Raw genomic sequence first — 22,632 nt, forward strand, 5'->3', positions numbered from 1 at the left:
AAAAATTACACATGAGAGAGGAGGGAGGGGGAAAAAGAAGTAGAAATATATGTCAAACTCCTCACCCAATATACTGTAACAGGGTTTCATAGATCGAGATACGGAAATAAAAATTAGGGCAAGACAACAGAGTATTAAGAAGCCATGTGACTAGGTAAGAACAGATCTTGGTAGCAATCATAAGGAGGATGCCAAAAGGCGAATAGGGCACATTTATCAATGTAGAAATTGACAGGGAGTTCATTCACACCAAGTGAACAATAAATAAGCAAAAGCAAACGAAAACCTTAAGTGGCTTTCCAAACACTCTTAGGAGAAAGAATCTGTAACATGACCTACCAGGTTTGGCATCATGTGCTCCTTGCTGATCCTTTTCTGGTCTCATTACACACCACATGCTTTTCCTTCCTGTATTGTTTTAGCATTCCTTTAGTTTCTTGAACACAACACGTATGATTTTCTCTGCTTGAAATGGTTTTTTTGCCACCAATTCACTTAGATCCTAGAGATCTCATTAGCCGTCCTCATCTCAATGTCTAGTTCAAATTCAATTTTTACAAGTTCTTCTTTAGAGTACTTAGCTCAGTATATAATAATGCATTTATGTGTCAGTGTATAATTATACATTTGTGTGTGTGCTGACTAATCTCTATTATCTCTATCACATTGTAAGTAATGTGAGAATCACAACAACCGTGATCATGTCGTCTTATTCACTACTGTAAACCCAGCAACTAGTACACCCTCATAAATATCTTCTGAATGAATGGACAAATGAATGACTTGAGATATAGGATGGAGTTTCATCAGCTATGACTGCTATGTTATTCTATATGAAGGTAAAAGAATGAGAACACTGAGCTGTGTGACCTTTTAAGTTTCCTTTGGGTTCTTATGCTCTATGGACTAGAAGACCACAATGCTGAAGGTATTCCTCACTCAATAAAATGTCCTATGCAACAAAAAGTCAACTCTAAAATTATGCTCAAGAGGCCCTGCTAAAACTTTTTTTCTTGTATTAAACTACGAATTTTACGTAAATTCAGGAAGTTCCGCCTCATGCGGTTACTAAATCAGAAAGACCTAAGCTTGAATACAGGCTCTGCCACTTACTGATTAGGTGAATTCTGACAAATTGTTTTATTTTCTGAGTCTCAGTTTCTTCCTCATGCATAAAATAAACTTAACCACTCTCAGTATTTGGAAGGCTTAAAACAACACTAAGAAATTGGCAGATGATGTTTAAAATAAATATTAATTTTCTTCCCCTAACAGTACAGTGGAATATAGTAATATGTAAACCTTTATTCCGTAAGTCTTAACATGCAACAATTACCTTTTAATTTCTAACTGTCTATAAAGAAACAAGCGCTAAAGGGTGTTACTTATACCCTAACAGGTTTAGTATGTTAACCAACAATTAATAGAGGCTTAATAAATTTGTCTTTTTAATTAACTTTTGGTTGAGTGATGTGTAGTGTGTGACTTCAGAAAAGTCAAATTATTTATTAAATGGGGTCTAATACCTGCTATGACTATTTGAGAGGTAGTAAAAAATACTAAAAACAGTGGTGTATATGAAAATTGTCTGAAAAAATAAAATACAATGTACAATATAAAGTATGTCATCATTATCATCATCATTTTGAAATGTTTCATACCTAGTTTAATAATTTCTGTATTTTACCTAAGCACCTTGTAAAAATATCTTACGTAAGCAAGGACTGTTACTATATTATATTTATTCTAGAACTAAACCTAAGACATGTAAACGAAATGACTCACACATGGGAATCACAATAAATCAGAAGAGGAATCGATCTGTATTTCTTATTTATCTCAATCTAGAGTTAAAGACACTTTCACTATAAAGCAATAGATGTTAAATTTCAAAGTGTAAAAAGTATTCCCAATGAACATAACCTTTAATCCAGGCAAATCTTGCTTTAAGCAAACTCGGTATTTACACAAAAGATAAAATAAGGGGTGAGTATTTGCTTTATAAAGGAATTCGTCATAGGATTATAATGAGTTACCCATATGCATTTAAAATAAGTTTGATTTACATACAATTCCTCAGGTAAATATCCTCTACTTAAAACTGAAATAAAAGTAAAATATATAAAGTGCACAATTGATTAAGAAATCATATTTATCTCTATTTAAAAGCAAGTATCTCACAAGTAATTGGAAAAAGAAAAAATTTCTGGAACCATTTACAGAGTACATAAAGGGAGGCTGAATTAATAAGAAGTAACTCCATTTTTATGCTTACATATATTTTTAATGTAGTCATATATTAATTTTATTTTTAACATTTTAACATTTGTAGCTTTAAAAAGTCAACAGAATAATTAAAATATAATTTCAAAACTTAGGTTACTTTTACTGAGAAATTAGATACTAATTGATCTTAGTCAATATTGATCTTAGTCAATATTTCATTTCTCTGTACTACATATTTCTGATTAAAAGAAACTTATCACATTAATGATTGGAATTTAAATACAGTAATATGTTTTTCAAGGAAATAATTACTAGATGGTATTTAAAACAATTTGTACATTGTTGTGCTATTTTATTAAAATGATTGGATTTTTATATTATGACACTCTGGAAGGATTTTCTGTATCTGTCTTCAAAAATAAGACTGCAGCCTGGAGCAGTGGCCCACGTCTATAATCCCAGCACTCTGGGAGGAGAAGGCAGGTGGATCACTTGAGGTCAGGAGTTCAAGACCAGCCTGGGTAACACGGTGAAACCCCATATCTACTAAAAATATAAAAAAGTGGCTGGGCATGGTGGTACACACCTATAGTCCTAGCTACTTAGGAGGCTGAGGCACAAGAATCACTTGAACCTGGGAGGCGGAAGTTGCCGTGCACCAAGGTTGTGCCACTGCTTTCCAGTCTGGAGTGAGTCATCTGGCTTTTTCGTCCTCTAAATATAAAAGTAACATGTCCACTGAAATAAAGTTTGGTAGATACTAACATGTACCCCTACCTCACCTGCTCCTAGTAAAACACAAAACGAACCTGCAATCCCATTATCCAGTGATGACCAATTTTAGTGTTTATTTCTGGTGGTGGTTTGTCTTATATCTTCTGCAAGCTAGTCTCTGAACTGAGTCTTTCTGAGCCTCAAGTTCTCATCTATAAAATTCAAGTGACTGGACTGGACAGTACCTAAGGTTCGTTCTAGCTCTAGTATTTGCTTCTTCTGCCAATTATCAATTGTATTTAACAAGTATTCAGTTGGTGCCTTCATGGATGCTTTCCATCACTAGCTAGCAGTAGAATTTGATAATCTCGAACCGAGGCCTATGATTTGAGTGTAACGCATTGTGATGTACAATGTAAGAGATTCAAAGTACAAGACAAAGTCTCCAACCTCGGCAAGTTCTTGGTCCATCAATGGGAATAAAACATGCATTTTACAATTATATAATAAATAATAATATGATAAATACCACAATCAAGTAAAAATAAAAAAGAAAAAAATAGGAGATACAGAGAATGCTGATAGGAATTTGAGGGGAAACACCAATGATTCCCTAAAGGAGGTGATAGCAGATATTACTACTGCTTCCTCAATAGCTCTGAAATTACCTCCTTCCAGATTTCTGGTTCTACCAGTAAACTAAACTGCTATTTGTTTAAACCATTACTTGTAGAATATTCTGTTACTTTTTCCTGAAAACATGCTATACAACAGTGGTCTTTACCATTTTTGAATATGTATTGCCTGAAATGGTTATGAAAACACTCTCCTCACGTAATGTTAGGAAGACATCTAACATTTTTCCACAAAATTTTAAACATTTGCAAGGATTTAATTTTCTATCAATTATAATTGATTATAAATTATCAATAGATTGATAATTTAAAATAAAACCATTGAGTTACTCTTTGAAATATATACATTGGTACATAAATATTACTGTGATTTGATATCCTCCACCATTTATTTAAAACAAAAACCAAACCAGGATGCACATTTCTTTAAAAGTTGAAAACTTTACGTAGTTTACTTTTCTCCTTAACTCCTGTTTAACATATATTTAATATATAATCATATATTGGGTAACAGTAAACACAAAAAATAAAACAACAGTAAACATAAAAAATAAAATTTTATTAGAAAGGCATCATTAATGAGCTTTCCCGCCATAGTTCATTGATGAGTACGTTTTTTAGTGTCAATTCTATTACTATCTTTTAATTCCATAGAGTGCTCAGAAACCTTGTTCACACAAACTGGTAAATGGAAATAAAAGGAACCTGGTTAGCACAGTCACGTGATTATTTAAAGTCTTTTGGAGTTTTATGCCCAAAGTCACAAAATGACCTCTAGGTTAAGAAATATTTTTAATAATCTAGCAGTTGCTGAAAAAAAAGAATTAGAGGCTGGGTACAGTGGCTCACATCTGTAATCCTAGCACTCAGGGAGGCTGAGGCGGGCAAATCACCTGCAGTCAGGAATTCGAGACCAGCCTGGCCAACACAGTGAAACCCTGTCTTCACCAAAAAAATCCAAAAAAACATTATCTGGGCATGGTGGTGCACACCTGTAGTCACAGTTACTCTGGAGGCTGAGGCAGGAGAATCATTTGAACTGGGAGGCGGAGGTTGCAGTGAGCTGAGATCATGCCACTGCACTCCAGCCTGGGTGACAGAGTGAGAATTCACGTCAAAAGAAAAAATAAAATAAATAAAATAAACATGAAATAAAATTAGAAACTGTATACCTAAATAGCAAAATGCTTTGTGATTTATTCATTAAATCCAATCCCTCAACATCAATACCAGCACAATATTTGAAATATCTGTTTAGAGCCCGGAAAGATTTTATAGCGTGCACCAAAGATTAGGATTGGTAGGGGTGTCTTTTTTCCCTAAGGAAGAAGAAAGGCACTGGGAAAAGTAAGAACCAGCAAAATAACCGGGGCTGATAATTTTCGGGAAAGACGTTTATACATGGAAGCAAGGGATTTGAAAATTGACTCCCTTAAAACTACTGGTGATTCTGCTAGAAATTATTTGTGTATCCTGAGGGTATGAGCACCTTAGTTTTTCTACTATGAGATGCTGAATTTGATAATAAGAGTCAGTTTCATGTATCTAACTCAGGGAGCAGGAGGAATGGAAGAAGGGTAACAGGCAGTATAGAATCACTTATTCCAGCTAGGAAGTTGGGAAACCATATAACTAAAACTCTCTGGCCAGAGTGGATACTGGCCATATACTTTCTTCTGTTAAAGGAGCTGATGGGAACATTTCAGATACTGAGTTTTTCTCCTAGAGCAATAAAAGAGACAAGCTGAAGTAAAATGGAGTCAGTTTTAAGGCAGACAGGCAGGCCAGTCCCTAGAAGGGCATCAACCTATGTAACTTAACTGGAAGTCTGTGTGTGTTTGTGTCTGCACAACATTGCCTGTATACTTATTTATTTCTGTAAAAGAAAATTCCCACGATGTGGTGTCCTGTGGCTTCTCCTTGTCAAGAGTGGGATCTGTAAGGGACCTCCTCCTCATTGGCTCTACATAGGTAAGGGATGGGCCTGAAGAAAGGGATGAAAATACAGACTTACTAAATAAGCCTATAAAACATTATTAAGGCCAAGCATGGTGGCTCACAGCTGTAATCCCAATGCTTTGGGAGGTGGAGGTGGAGGTGGTATGATTGCTTGAGCCCAGGAGTTCATGACTAGCCTGGGCAACACAGTGAGACCACATGTCTACTAAAAAAAAGAAAAATTAGCCAGGCATGGTGGCCCATGCTTGTGGTCCCAGCTACTTGTGGAGTTGAGGCTGGAGGACCACTTGAGCCTGGGAAGTCGAGGCTTCAGTGAGCCATGATAGTGACTGCACCATTGCACTCCAGCCTGAGCAACAGAGCAAGACCCTGTCTTTAAAAAAATAAATAAATAAAACAAAATATAATCTAAATTGAATTAAAGTCTTATAATCAGGCAATTGCAGCTGGGGAAACCACGTTTGGAACCCCTAAACGGAAACAGGCAGTGGCATGGAAGCTAGATTTAACAAGCAAAATGACTCTAGTCTAGATCTTCCTGAATACCTCTCTGTAGGATTTCTCTGACAAAAAGCATGAGCCTGCTGAAAAAGATTTCCTAAAGACCTATACCTACTTGCTGGAGGCCATGGCTTTGAACTGCCTCAGGGCAGAAGCCATTAAACTAAGGAGACTAAGAGTAGAGAAAGAACATGGAGGTCAGCAGCATTTGCTGGCATGAAATTGTAACAACAAACACAACAGAAACCACTATATTTTTGATGAAATGCTAGTGCTGAAATAAATAACTTGGTCAACGAGAGTCTGTGACTGCTTAGTTCCTTAGGCAGATGACAAACCTCTTACTTTCACCAACAAGAAATGGGCTGATAAAACTGTGCAGTACCCTTTAAGGCATCTGCTGCTATGAACATACCAGTTGAGATCTTCAGAGGAAGAATAATAAGTTAGGTTCTCCAAGAGAGGAGAGAGGGAATTGCTTGCCAAACTGGATATATGCGTTGTGACATGCTGAGTATTAAGTATCTCATTTCCTGAATGAGAACTTTTGTTGAAATAGCCTACCTTAGGCCAGATGTAGTGGTTCACACCTGTATTCCCAGCACTTTGCGAGGCCGAGGCAGGCGGAAGGCCTGAGGTCAGGGGTTCGAGACCAGCCTGGCCAACATGGGGAAACCCCATCTCTGCTAAAAACACAAAAATTAGCCGGGTGTGGTGGCACGCGCCTGTAGTCCCAGATACTCAAGAGGCTGATGCAGAAGAATCGCTTGAACCCGGGAGGCAGAGATTGCAGTTAGCCGAGATTGCGCCACTGCACTCCAGGCTGGGCGACAAGAAAGAGACTCTGTCTCAAGGAAAAAAAAAAAAAAAGAAATAGCCTACCTTCTCCACAATTCTATAGTCTATGCATGCACTTTGAATTTATAGGCCACTATAAGATTATTATATCATTTTGCTATATCTGAACAATAATCTCTATTTTTTATTTGTTAAGTACTGATTTTAAAAAATAGAGACTAATGGATCCTAATATGTTTGCTTGCCACAAAAAATTTATTCAATAATTAATTCATGTCTTCCCAAAGGCCTTTTTAAAAGTTCAATCAAATTTGCAGGAGATATATGGTATTGATCTAAAATACACAACAAGTTAAGCTTTTCCAACAAAGATGTATTTACAGATAGAATTAACCCATGGAAATTCAAGCAATAATTTACCAAAGTCAAAGCTACAACTACTTAATTTTTAAAAATTATCTAGTAAGTAGTCTCCTCCTTTTGTTGCAAAATGGAAATACATTCTGGTTGTTTCACAGCTCTTTGTATTATTACCAAATGCTTGGCAGTAGCAGGAAGTAGAGAAGTAATGAGAAAAAAAAAACAAAACCAGTCTTTTTTTTTTTTTTTTTTTTTTTTTTGAGAGATGGGAGTCTCGCCCTGTTTTCCAGGCTAGAATGCCTCTGCTCACTGTAACCTCTGCCTCCCAGGTTCAAGTGAGTCTCCTGTCTCAGCTTCCCAAGTAGCTGGGACTACAGGCATGCACCACCACGACCAGCTGATTTTTGTATTTTTAGTAGAGACTGGGTTTCACGATATGTTGGCCAGGCTGGTCTCGAACTCCTGACCTCAGGTGATCTGTCCACCTTGGCCTCCCAAAGTGCTGAGATTACAGCCCTGAGCCACCATGCTTGGCCTCCCCCCACCCACAAAAAAAACAAAAAACAAAAAACAAACAAAAAAAACAACAACACAGTCTTTTACTCTTTTTTTTTTTTTTTCCGTCTGTGATGGAGTCTTGCTCTGCTGCCGAAGCTGGAGTACACAGGCATGATCTCAGCTAACTGCAACTTCCGCCTCCTGGGTTCAAGCGATTCTCCTTCCTCAGCTCCTGAGTAGCTGGGATTACAGGCATGTGCCACCATGCCTGGATAATTTTTGTATTTTTAGTAGAGATGGGTTTCGCCATGTTGGCCAGGCTGGTCTCAAACTCCTGACCTCAGGTGATCTGCCCTCCTCAGCCTCCCAAAGTGCTGGGATTATGGGCATGAGCCACCATGCCTGGCTTAGTACTCTTCATTTTAGTATTTTAGAAGGGTTGGGATAGAGAATAAGGATGGAGGTGTAGGAAAGCTTGATGCTACTCAATGTAATGAAAATTTAAATTTTTAAAGATAATACATACATTTCAATAATGCATGAATTTCAAATACTATCACAAATAACAGAATAATTATATTTAAAAATCTCCATTTAAATTTTGTCATGGTTTTCATTTAAATTGTTCTTACATTATTACCAATGGTAAATTATACTTACTCTTTTTAAAAAGTACAAATTAAACCAGCTTTACTAGTAGTAGCTAATAATTTCCCCAAAGAGCTAAGTAGAATACTTCAATAAGGTTATATAAACACATTGAGTACTCACTCATGGTGATGAGAATCTGGAGAAAAATGAACCATTCTCTTGTTACCCACTGGGCCAGGAGTGGGTACCTACAGGGAAATTTAAAAAGAAAAAATAAATTTCAGATTTGTATATAAAACGACCATGGATAATAGTGATACATCAATTTGAGGACATCACTCTAAAATTGAGAATACAAGATTTTCATATCTCTGACAACATTGCATGGATCAAAAGTATAATTTAATTCCTGGTAAGAATACTCTACTTGTTTTGGTCTAGTGTATTTCCTCTGCTAGATTTTTTTTTTTTGGAGATGCAGTCTCGCTCTGTCCCCCAGGCCACAGTGCAGTGGCCTGATCTCAGCTCACTGCAAGCTCCGCCTCCCAGGTTCACGCCATTCTCGTGCCTCAGCCTCCCCAATAGCTGGGACTACAGGCGCCCGCCACCACGCCCGGCTAATTCTTTGTGTTTTTAGTAGAGACGGGGTTTCACCGTATTAGCCAGGATGGTCTTGATCTCCTGACCTCGTGATTGGCCCGCCTCGCCCTCCCAAAGTGTTGGGATTATAGGCGTGAGCCACGGCGCCCGACCCCTCTCCTAGATTTTTAAGACTATTTAAAAAAAATCTTGGCCGGGCACAGTGGCTCACGCCTGCAATCCCAGTACTTTGGGAGGCTGAGGTGGGCGGATCACCTGAGGTCAGGAGTTTGAGACCAGCCTGGCCAAGATGGTGAAACCCCGTCTATATTAAAAATGCAAAAATTAGCCAGGAATGGTGGCACGCACCTGTAATCCCAGCTACTCGGGAGGCTGAGGCAGCAGAATCGCTTGCGTCCAGGAGGCAGAGGCTGCAGTGAACTGCCAGCTTGTCAATGCACTCCAGCCTGGGTGACAGAGCAAGACTCTGTCTCAAAATAATAAATAAATAAATAAATAAACAAAAGACTATTTACAATAGTGTAAATATCCTTTTAAAAAACACAGACTTATTATGTGACTTATTATGTTTAAAAAAAAGTTTAATTAGATTAGTGTTAAGCAGATATTTCCGAGGACCAATGTACTTGTAGCTAGATCCTAAATGTAAATAACATGTATTATAACACATAAATTTAAATATATACAAAAACTTAGATCAAGGAAGTGGTGAGCAACCCTTTTCATAGTTTCGCCGAGAAGATAGGAGTCATCTGTGTATATACATAGTACAAAATACAATTTCATCTAAGAGAAAAATATTTTCACTCCTTTATTTCTAAATAAAATTTAAAATCTGAAGTAAGCTACTCCTATTTTTTTTTTTAGAATTTCATAACTTTCTTATATAGATGGTTCTCAAAGGGAACATAGCACTGCACAGGAATGAATCTATCAATCACAATTGACAAGGCATACATTTACAGCAAAAGGCTTTAAGTTATGTTCCATTTTAAGAACAACAAAAAAAAACCCTCCGTAATTATAGAAGTGCCATCTATATAGGATGGGGGTTGAAAAGCATGAGACAGTAATAAAATTCCTCTCAGAGAACACCCTAACATTTTCAAAACCTTACTTCTTCTAGTATCACTTGGGTTACAAGAATGCCAGCATATACTCAGAAATTCCAAGAAATGCAAATACTGCAAATGTGCACAGATGATGACATTAATAACCCTATAGTTTGAGCACCACAGGTAAACATGTGGCTCAACTCCAGGACTGCATCCTGCATTCATCTCAAAATGAGGTTTTCATGCTATTCCAGTGGGTATCCCTGGAATACCGTAATCCATTTTCTACACTGTGGCTATGAGAAAAGCCGACTGTGCCTATGTGATGCTTTGTTAGAGGTTCATGATCACATTATCTCATGGTGGACCTGACACTTTTATTCAGTTTACAGTATGTTCTATGTACAGGCAACTTATTTCCTTTGCCAAGGCTGCTGACAACCTTTTCCACACTATATTAATCTTGTTTACTGACTTTATCTCGGTACAAATATCAGAAAACTAAACTTTTTATCTCAGAGAAAAAATAAACAACGTGTTGACAGAAGCAGAAGCTATTTTCAGGACTAAAATTGCTTGTTTATCTGAAGCTATACTTATGGAAAAATGTTTAAGTCTTGCTCTGGTTTGAAATACATAATCTGAAATTTAATAAATAAAGAAATTTCACATACACCCATGTGATAAATTGCCTGATGAAAACAAAGCAACTGAATACAATAAAACAGAATTTATAGCTAATTTATACCATCATACAAATGTAAGCTTTCAATCTAGTCAGAAATAATCATACTAGGTATTTCTCAGCAATCATATATATGTATAAAAAAACTGTAAGCTCAATTCAATTGCAGCAAGTAACCCACAAAAGATTTACAGTTTCAAGTGTAGATATTTACATGATTTTACATACTTACCTAGTACATGATCCCTTTAAAAAGACAGAGGTGACTATCCTTTACTGTTATTTTAACTAAATTTTTGTTTTACTTTTAAAGATGTGCAAAAATAGGCACAGTTTAGAAATTTACTTTTTTAATGAAATAAAGCAACATATCATGATCTCTTCAGGGTCAATGTCAGTGGTGTGTCTCAGGAGCAAAATGTTCTTAAAACGGGAACCTTTTGCTACTGTGGCAACTAGACACACCTACCTAAAATTTGAGAATAATATCTTTAATATAGAATTCAGCTTGTGGAAAGCAGTGTTATACTGAAGTTTTAGTGAATTTTAAACTTTAAAACATGTTTAATCTGATTATTAGGAGAATACTTCAAAATACTGTCAAACTTCACGGAACACACTTAAGGAATTCTTTCTAAAAGTTTCATCATTTATTCAAGATAGAAAAGAATCTTTATAAAAATTAAAGAAGCAGTTTTAAACATTAGATCAAAGTATTAAATTCTAGCATGCAATTAAGTATGGTGACTGTTTTCTTCTCCAAAACATATGCTTTCTACTGATTTCAGAACTGTCTCAGAAATCACATTTTAATAAATTGTTTCACTTTAAATATCTAAAAAAATATTCACATAGTAAAGTTTATTAGTGAGAAAAATACATTGTATTCCATAAGAATTCCGTAAGATTAGATAGGAAACAGGTATTCTGCTCTTCATGAGAAACAGTATCTTCACAATCCAATTCTTATAATTGACAAAACCCTGGAGACAATCATTTATGTAATTAGCCAATATGAATGTTGATAACCTTAGACATCACATTACACACCCTGAATCCTTAGGATTCATTTGTTAAATATTACTACATAAATAACGACTACAATCCGAAATAAAGCAGATATATTTCTTTTTATTAGATGTTTATCACACAAAGTCTTAAGAAGTAAACTGAAAGTTAGAAAGGAGTTGATGGTTTCTAGATAACATAACTTTTGTGTCCTAATTCTAAAAGATCACATGGGTCATAGATTTTGCTGTTGTTTAAATATTATCAATCTCAGGAAATAAGAATGTAGTAGCAAGAGATGAAAATTTAACAACCGTTGTACAAGTACCACTACCGATTCAGGAGGTCAATATGCACCAATATATTGGAAATTCTGCTAAATGATAATTATCAGTGACAAAATATCTGTTCTCTCAAAGTTATTAGACATATTAAAAGCAATTTCTTATTCTTTTGTCCCTGATGTATTGACACCAATTTCATGATTTTACTTAAAAGATAAAAAGTTGGTTTTACTTCTCATTTTCATTTACTTGTGTCATTATCAAATCCAATGCATGCCACACTATTCTTTCACAATTACATAACCAAACAAATAACTTTCCAAATCTGGTAAACTTCTCTGAGACACAAGAGTCTTGTAAGATTAATACAGAGGCCATTCAATATGGATGATATCTTACTTATATTCTCAATGATTAAGATTCCTTCTGTAAATTAATGAAGTTTCTTTTCATGGCCACATGTAAGAACAAGAAACTATCATCCTTTCTTCCCTCCTTCTAGTACAGCTGGTCCCCTTCAATTTTGCTCTGCTTTTCAACTATATTTTATTTGCCTTCCAAATTCTACTCTGCTTCAGTGCCCACACTGACAAACACTTACGTGGGCAAGCTGCCATTCAAAAGAAGGCCTTTCCATTTTGTGAAGACTGGTCAATCAAATGTGCCTGGTCTCCAGGCTGTCGGGAGGCACTGCCTCAGGCTCCGGGCCAGTTTGTCAAGAGCCAGAGGTTTCTGGTTTCTCTTATGGCAATTATTAATTTGATTCAACTTCTTTGAAGAAAGAAACAAGACTTTTAAGTAAAATAATATTCTAAATGTTTTACAGTCATTCATTTTAATTAATAGACATTGAAATAAATGTGTTGAATATTTATCTCCATACAGAAGAATAAAGGAAGATTCTTCGAAAGCATTTCATATGAGCGCACTTTTGTTTTTTATTGGTGTTTTAAAAGTTCTGTTACAAGATAGTTGGAGGAATGAATAAAATATTTCATTGTATCACCTATTCTTATTACAGAGTGGTCACAAATCACAAAAAGCACAATCTGTTTGGGGATGAGAAACATATTCAAGGAAATAACATTAAAATTACTTTTAAAGCAGCATACAAAAATGTAAAAATTACTTTAGAATTGCTTTTAAAGAAAATACAAAAAGTGATAATTCAAGGAGCATAAATTGGGTATCATTTATAAGATTAAAAGGAAACAAAGTACTTATCTGATTTAAGAGGAATAAAAAATCATCTCTAAGAAGGGAGTTGCATGCAATTTATCTCCCCCTGCTCCAATACATCTTACCAATGTGCCAAATTCAACTTTCTAAATTGCTGCTTTTCACATGTCAACTTTCTCATTCCACAGCCATCCATGGCTCTACACTGAAAGTAAAATGAAAACTAATGAGATATGCATGCAAGGCTTTCCCTAAGCTGATCCTTACTTACTTGCCAATGTGATCTAGCATCTTATGCAGCCACCGAGAGCTTCTTATTCTAAATTCAGTACCGCTTAGTTGGTACAATTAAACTAGTAACCTAACGCACATATAAAATTATGCTTAACCTTATCATGTAATAAGTGATATGTGTTCCCTTTCAGTTGGGTGATTTTAGTTATATTGTTACATTGAACTAATCTTTTTGATGTCTTGATAAAAGTCAAGTTATGGAGCTCCTCTAATTCCAAGGGTTGTTTTGATTGTTGTTTTTTAAACTGAAAAATATTAGTAAATATAATTCACATAATAATTCATATTTCACCTTTATCTGTCTAGATTTCTATTAAAGTAAAAATGTATTCATATGGCAGGCCAGGAAAAATCCTCATCACTGGCTACAAGAAATGAAAAAATTGGTGCATATGAAATATATGTCATAAAAACGAACATCTAATGTATGCCTGGTAATGTGTCTAATGCTAGGGAGAGGTCACTAGAAATCCTTACCTACCAGATGTTTTAGTTTCAGACCATGTCCTCCTAGAAAGAATATTCAGGAAGGAAGATGATCCATTCCTGAGGACAATTGAATTACAGGAGTGTTCAAAACTGTTGTAGAAAATCACTAAGGTTATACAATATAACTCAGTTTTCCAACGGAGAAAATACCTCAAAGTTTGGAATTTTATAAAATCTAATAATGGTACAAAAAGCCATACCAGGTTCCTATCATTCATATCTTTAAAAATACCAATATTCACAAGCAATCTTGCTCTTATTAGCAGAGCTCACACTGTATGACTTTTAGGAAAAGACTTCGAACTAGGACCTATATAGCATTGACTATTCATAGCATTCATGTTATCTAAATTATAGTATAGTGGGTGAAACTGATTATTTTTACCTGTTAGTCAAGGTGAAAATAAAAATTCTGCATCGTTTGTTATGTTTTTACAATGCAATTTTACATCTTTCTTGGTAGGACTTAAGCATGAACAAACTGACAAAGAATGTGTAATAATGAGCACAAAAGATATATCAAAAATTAATATAATTAGAAATATTTCTATTGTCATTAATAATAATATCCCTATTTTTATTTGTTTAAATTTATGTAAGTGTATTTACTTATTTGAGACAAGGTCTCATTCTATTGCCCAAGCAAGAGTACTCACAACTCATAGCTTAATGACAGCTCACTGCACCCTTAAACTCCTGGGCTCAAGCAATTCCCCTGCCTCAGCTGCTGGAGCAGCTAGGACTACAGGTGCATACCACCATGCCCAGTTACTTTTTAAAATTTTGTAGAGAGCTGGGGCCCTGCTATGTTGGGTGCACTGGTCTTGAACTTCCAGCCTCAAGTAATCTTCCCACCTCAGCCTCCCCAAGTACTGGGATTACGGGCATGAGCTACGGTGTCCAGTCACTCCTGTTCTTTATAGCCTGCTTTATGGCTTGCTTTTCATAAACAAATGTGCCTAGAATGAAGAAACATCATTATTCTCAAATAATAGTGAAGAAACTAACACTCACAGAGGTGAAGGCACATGCCCTAGATGATAGGGACTGAATTAAGCTAACTTTGAATCAAAATTGTCCAATTTACCACCTAGTACTTTTTCCCCTACAGGGAGACTGCAAAAAAAACCAACCAACCAACCAAACAAACAAACAAACAAAAAAACACATCAAAACCAATGTTTTCTGTATTTGGGGATTTGTCCCAGGAAATGATGGCCTGAATCTAGAATACACTATAGGAAAATCTTCAGCCAAGGATACTCTAGACCTTGCCTGTAACTTCTGGGTAGCATGTGGGCTATTTTAAGTATATGCAATGCAGGGCACCGCAGCACTAAACAGGGTTACCAGCACATATTATAGAAGGACTAACAAGAATAACAAATGGCTCCCCTATTAATCATTACAGCAAAAGAAGGATAACATTTACAAAGTGTAGTAGAGGGGAGCAAACACTCCACGATGAGAATATGTGAAAGAACTTGGGGAAAATGAGAGAACTTAGGCTATTTTTCCTTTGAAAGCAGATATAAATCTAAATACATGATTACATCTTTACACCAGAAAGGTTAAAAAAAAAAAAAAAAAACAGCCAGAAATAAACCACAGAGAAGTACAAGGCTTGCCTTTCTATTGAGGATTAGCCTTCCTAGAGGAATCCGTATGTGTGTTGCAGGGAAGATGCTAACCTTACAGCTGATAGCATTGCATTAAGTAGTGAATAAAGACATAGACTTCAGCTAGTTTCAAAGTGATCTTACTATATTTTTAAGAGCAGCACATATAGTTCTCTATGAAATGACAGAATGAAAATTACACTAAACTTTAGAAATATATACATACACATATAGTTGTATGTATGACAACATTAGCAATTATGTTTTTAACATAAAACTAAACAATGTCATTGTTTTAAATCTTCATTTTAAACAATTTTTTTCTAGTTAAAGCCAATCTGCATTGATAATTAAAAATTTAGAATTATTGGTCTATTACAATAATAATACATCTAATTATTAAATACATAAATTCTCATTTCTGGTATACACTACTAATGAAAAATCTAAATGCTTTCATAGAAAAGATTAATCACTACATAATTCAGAAACAAATACAGCAACAACTTTTTTCATACCACTCCATCATAATACTATTTTTGTTAAGTAAGGAACTAAAAATTAATCGATCAGAATGATGCCCAATACTGATAGTAAAGAGTTTCACTTTGCCATCCAGTTTTAGTAACAAGCTGTGAGTGGCCTCTACTGGCTGACCAAAGGCTTCCTAAATCCCTCATTTATGAAGCTTGCAATATTATAAGAGTCAAGAAAATAAGGATGTGTCCACATATGTTTATGTAAAATCCACTGTGCATAAAGATCTTCTTTTATGAATAAATCACAAAGTAATAAACAAAATTGTATGTAAGATGGTGTAAAAAACTTTTATCATTTCATCCCACTGCTATATGCTTGGATTATATTGGCAATCTATATATCTTCTAAAATTCTAATTTATATATCATGATAACCTAAATGTGGATTTTCTTAATTCATATCAAAGCAATTCACATTTGCATTTAAAAATAAATTGTTTTGGGGACTCGTTCAATACACAAACACATACAACTTCTCAAAATTAAGTTTATATTTAGGATTGGCAAACTGACTTTGGAGGCAAACACAAAGAAGACTGAATTTAAAAACTTGAAAGAATTTTTAATTTTAAAAAAGATTAATATTTTATGTAATGGTTTATGAAAATACTATCCTGGAAACACAGTAATCTAAAGCAATTTAAAAAATTTCTACATTGTTGCTCCTATGTTTGGGAGGGAGTAATTTTATATTTAAAATGAAATAGCAGTCAAGAAGGCAAAACCTTGCTTGTATTAGGAAATGTCCATTCAGTATTCATAATAGAGAAGAAAACAAATTTCAGTTTTTGCTCAGCAGCTTCCTAATAATAAAAGCTTCCCGTATGTGGGAAAATTTGTAATTTGTATTTATCTATTTAAACATACAATCATATATTTGATTCACTTCATCCTTTACTCAATCTATTCACCTGAAGATACTCTATTAAAAATTATTAGCAAATATATCTAATCATGTCAAAAGGTGACTACGTTTATTTTAAAAAGTTATTGTTCTTACATGTAACAATATTCCAGTATATTTCAACCTTCATTTCAGAATTCAGTCCCATTACCTTGCCTGCTCAAAATGATTCAGAGGGTTATCTAGCTGACATATAAGATAACTCTCCATCTCACTAGACACCATTGGGATATGACACATTGACCCGCAGTAAGCCCTTATTATTATCCTGAAATATATAGCACATAATGTAGTTGCTGCCAAGGAATTTGTTTATAAAAATCTTTTTTTATCTCTCTGGACATTTAAGTCATTCTTTAAAAGTAATGTTCAACTATTTTAAAGAATTTCATACATGAATAAACGTTCTATTTTATGTTTAAAGTCTTCATTCCTATTTCCCACAATTTTACCAAAGGTTAAAAAAAAAAAAAACCCACATACATAGAAAATAAAAGCCAGAAAGTATTTTCTCCTTGTTGCTTAGGTTATATAGAGCCTATTATATAAAGGATAAGACTTAAAAACAAAAGAGATCTCAATAGTTCATTCCTAGGGAGAATTATGCATATTGAAGCTCAATACATGTAAAATTAATTGTCTTCTTTTTAATTTTTTGGGGGGTAGTAGAAGAGGTCAGAGGGCAATACGGTAGTGAAGATAATGATGAGATTCAGCAAACATGTTTGAGGACATAACACATTATTAATACAGCTTTTTGAAAAAAATTCTACAGGCACATTAAAAAAATTTATTTAAGAATATAAGCAGACTAGGAAAACTTTTAAGTGCTTGCTTATAAACTACTTAAATTATTTCGGTACTCAAAATCACATGATCAACATTTTGGCAGCTAAAATTTATTTTCTTTCCACATTATTCAACAATGTGTCACATCATCCATTGTGCATACTTTTTGAACTGGGTATTATTTCTACTATTTTTCAAACTGTTTTTATAGACTAGTCAATTTCTTCTTAACCTGATAGTGGTGTTGCATAAAACCTTAATTTACATCAAGGGAAAAAATTACAGCTGGTTTTCATAATTAAAAATGTATTTCTAAGAATCTCAAGGACAAATGGTAATTTATAAGAAAAATGCTGATAGTTTCAACACTTCTAAACTGACAACTTAATGTGGTTTATATTTAGCAAATAAAACACTTAAAATATTGCTCTGTACAAGCTATTCTAAAGCAAACACGCAGGCAATCATTCAATCATTCAATCTTATCTGATGCAGTTCAAGACCTTATACTGTTAATTGCACTAAAAATTTCCACAGCTAAAAAAAAAAGTATGTAATCATGATTTGATGGGGGAGGGAAAAAGTACAAATGTACAACATATTGCAAACTATTTGCAGTATGAATAAATGAGTGAATGAGTTAATTAAAAAGAGGTCAAATATTAGTTAACAAATAGCAGTGTAAGTATAATCTTAGCATATTACATACTCAATAAATGACAACAAAAATCCCAAGTAATCTAAAACTTTTAACATTTTTTGGCCAATATCTATTTTAAGTAAATAACCACAGTCAGACTCTCACATTTTTGAAAGAGTTAATAGCTTTACCTTAATAGAAGTAAATGTCTATCCCAAGTCTGGTTGTTTATAGCAAGGGACCGCAACCAGGCCACACAGCAGAAGGTGAACAGCAGATGAGCAAGCAAAGCTTCATCTGTATTCACAGCTGCTCCCCACTGCTCACATTAGCACCTAAGCCCTGCCTCCTGTTAGATCAGTGGTGGCATTTAATTCTCATAGGAGTGTGATCCCAATTGAATTGTGCATGCAAGGGATCAAGGTTGTGTGTTCCTTATGAGAATCTAATGCCTGATGATCTGTCACTGTGTCCCATCAGCCCCAGAGGGGACTGTCTAGTTTCAGGAAAACAAACTGAGTGCTCCCACTAATTCTACATTATGGTGAGCTGTAGAAGTTTTTCATTATGTATTGCAATGTAATAATGATATAATTATTTCATTATGTATTACAATGTATTAATAATAGAAATACAGTGCACAATAAATGTAATGTGCTTGACTCATCCCCAAACCATCCCCCTACCCTCAGTTTGTGGAAAAACTGTCTTCCAGGAAACCAGTCCCTGGTGTCAAAAAGGTTGGAAAGCACTGGTTTATAAAGTCAGTCAGGCAGCCAGAGACAACTCACCTCCTGTGAGGTGCGTTCTGGACAATAAGAGATATGTGTAGTCACCAGGTGGTGAAGTTTCTAAGGAAAGTTCAAGTGACTAACTCAGTTGGCATGTGCCTTGTGCCCTTCTTTGTACTTCATGGTACCTGGGATATGGCCAATAACATCCATTTTTTTTTTTTTTTTTTTGACTAGGAGTTAAAGACCAAAAGAATCAAAGGTTTCCATCATGGTATCTTTTATCTGGGTAACCAAGCCACCAAGTGCCTTTCTATGTCATGGGGGAAACAAAATAAAACAAATCAAGGCATCATTATATGGATACCTTATTATGTACACCAAGCTCAATTCGTAATTAATAATAATGAAGCCAATTATATCCATTAAACTCTACATTTAGTCCTACAAAACAATGTGTCATTTGGTGGACTAGGAATTCACTAATAAGAGAGGAGATTGTAAACAACTTCTTCATATGTCCAGCACTCGGGTGCTATATGGAAGATTCTAATGAATTGCACAGTATCAACCCTACTAGCTAATATGTTGCAGACTTAAAACATAAAACCATCTAAAGATTAAACAACTACTAAACTGTGTGCATTTAGTTATAACTGCAACAGAAGTTAAAAAAAAAAAAAAAAAAAAAAAAGCATTAAAGCCCAAATTAGCAAATGTGGTTTTTGGAGGAGATGAGACTTATGCTGAGTGTTAGAGCTGGCTAGGATCTAAGCCAACAGAAGGAGGGGTGACTATATGCATAAACAAGTTATGAATCAAAAGGGTATATATATTGGAAATGAGAAAATAAACCTGACTAGAAGTTCACAGGAAACAATGGTTGGATAGGTAACAAAGGTTCAGAAATCTAAGAATATTGTTCATCCTGTAAAATAACCTCTATGTTCAAGTCTTTAAAAATTAAGCTAGATTTTCGTGACTAATAGACATCATCAGACTCTGTCAAGGGTGGCCAAGTAAAAATAAAAAGACACAAACAAGATGTCTTCATGTATTGAATTTCCATATTTTCACCTTTACTTCTTTATTGCTTTCTGGATCCTATGTCAAGAGCTTGAACATGGTTTCTTCTACACACAGCAGGATGAGGCAAACCCTTCTGCCTATGACTAGGACCTGAGGCATTCTGCCCCTTCCTACTCCTTGGTGCATGGAAAGGAGAACTAGGCTGAAGTAGGAGGAGTAAGTCAGAAACTAACATTCTAATGATCTCCATGCCTCTTGCATAAAGTAAGGTGGAAGGTCAGAGAAGCATGGGGGCACTGAGGGATGTTTGCTTCCTGAGGTACAGTCGGGGAGTAACATGTCTAGAAGAGGTGCCACATTTGAACTGGCACCTTGTCCAACAGGCCACAGTAGTAAAAATGCTGCATTTGTGGAAGGTGGAGGCCAGAAAGATAGCCTGAGAGAACACTGCTGGTTCCCCAAGGTCTGAGTATGTGAGACAGGTGATCCAGGAGTTTCTGTACCCTAATGAGGGGACCAGTGGGTGAGGACTGTCTTGGGATTCAAGAACGCACAGGGACTTGAAGATCCGAGCAAACGGCTGGAATCTGTGGGCTTCAGTAATGGGTACCAGAATAATACCCCCAAAGGCCAAATGGAACCAGATTCACAGAAGTGAATGTGGTGCCAGTGTTCAGTCCAGACCAGCTAGAGGTCAGCAAGCAAAGAACAGTGATTGGACAGAGAGATGATGCATGGATCTGAGGTAACAGATTCCCCCATAATCCCCCCCAGGACACATAAGCTCTGTAGTGCCACCTTGGAGAGAAAGAGATGGGGAGAGAGGAGAACTGCAAGAACAAGCATTTGTTAAAAAGGGGCTGAGTTACCCAAATAAATAGTTTATACAGAGATAACTGTAACTGAAAAATCTGTTTCACTTTCTCCTGTGGTTTGGATATGGTTTGTTTGTCCCCATCAAAACTTATGTTGAAATTTGGTCCCTGGCATGATGGTATTGGGAGGTGGGGACTAGTTGGAGGTGTTTGGGTCATGAGATCCCTCAAGAATGGTTTGGTTCCCTCTGCATGGTAGTGAGTTCTCCTGCTGGAAGACTAGATTAATTCTTGTAGAAATGGATTAGTCCCCTCCAGAGTAAGTTGTTACAAAGCCAGGACATTGCTCAGGTTTTTCTCTTCACACATGTCTGTTTCCCCTTTGATCTTCTCCTCCATGTTATGATGCAGAACAAGAGCCCTCACCAGAAGACAGTGCTGTACTCTTGAAATTCTCAGCATGCACAATTGTGAGCTAAATAAACCTCTTTTCTTTATAAATTATTCAGTCTTGAGTATTTTGTTATAGCAACACAAAACAGACTAATATGATTCCCAGATTCCTGTTCCTCCACCAATGTACTTCTTTCCCCACTTTCCCCACACCAGGCACTAACAGGCAGAAGCTCATGAGAAATAACAAATGTAGTAAATAAAGAAGCTACATTTTCTCTCACCCAAGAGTTAATGTTTTGCTTACCACACTTACAAACTGACATCAACTCTTTAGAACATATTCAAGAATACAGGAATTATCCTTACAAATTAGAACAGATAAAAATCTTTCAATGTATCCACAATAGTAAAGTACTAAATACTAGTTTAAGCTTTCTTGCTGTTTCATAGCAAAATACCACATAATGTATGTCATGCTTTTCAATCTACAGGTTACAAAATCAACAGTGACAAAGACATAACCTTTGTAATAAGTCTACAAAGTAATATGGAATCCTAGCAGTAATTCTTGTTGTCCAATGCAGTGATCACAATGAAATATGCTATCCACCAAGTTTAACAAAATAAACTGAAATTTGTGGATTTCATCATTTTTTCCCCCTCCAGTATAAAGTAGTTCTTAAGAATTGAAGAGCATAGAGATGAAAACTGGGCTATGGAGCCAGACTGCCCAGGTCCAAATACTAACTTCTCCATGTTTCAGTGTTATGACTGTGTCAATTTCCTCATCTACAAAATGGAGGTGGATAATAGTACCTATTTGATTGCTTTATTATAAAAATTAAATGAGATCATTTGTAAAGCATATAGATCAGTGTATATTAGTTATTATTTGTATTAATTGTTTCACAGTCTAATGAAAAGTACAATCTCAATAATAAGATGACAATAAATGTTACAGAGGATGTTAGCAAGAATAAGGAGTTTTTGTAGGGTTGGGGGGAGTGGGAGCAAGGAAGGCGTGTGTACACAGAAAAATGGTGCCATCAAAGATGTTTATTTATTGGGGCCATCACCACTTCTTTCCATGAATTAATTGAAACTATCTTGGTGGGGTTTGATAAAAATCAAACAAATAATTTTTTTCTCGTGATTGTTTCAGAAGTGCAGATACATATTTAGTTTACAAAACACTCATTGTTTAAAAATAGTTTCTTAAAGCCTGTGGTACTTAGTCTAAATTATAAAACTTAATTCAATAATTTCCACAAAGACATTATTGGTGACTGTATAG

At 35.3% G+C, this 22,632-nt stretch overlaps 1 protein-coding gene across 1 annotated transcript in view; it reads right to left on the reverse strand.

The window, feature by feature from the left end:
- GPATCH2 (G-patch domain containing 2) overlaps positions 1–22,632 on the reverse strand; it is a 214,902-nt gene that overhangs the window by 81,058 nt on the left and 111,212 nt on the right. Inside the window, exon 6 of the mRNA XM_033195160.1 lies at positions 8,463–8,530. Within this exon, the coding sequence (XP_033051051.1) occupies positions 8,463–8,530 (68 nt within the window). The remainder of the gene's footprint in view (positions 1–8,462; positions 8,531–22,632) is intronic.

The sequence above is a fragment of the Trachypithecus francoisi genome, unplaced genomic scaffold, assembly GCF_009764315.1.
Source record: "Trachypithecus francoisi isolate TF-2019V2 unplaced genomic scaffold, Tfra_2.0 Lachesis_group5, whole genome shotgun sequence".
NCBI lineage: Eukaryota > Metazoa > Chordata > Mammalia > Primates > Cercopithecidae > Trachypithecus > Trachypithecus francoisi.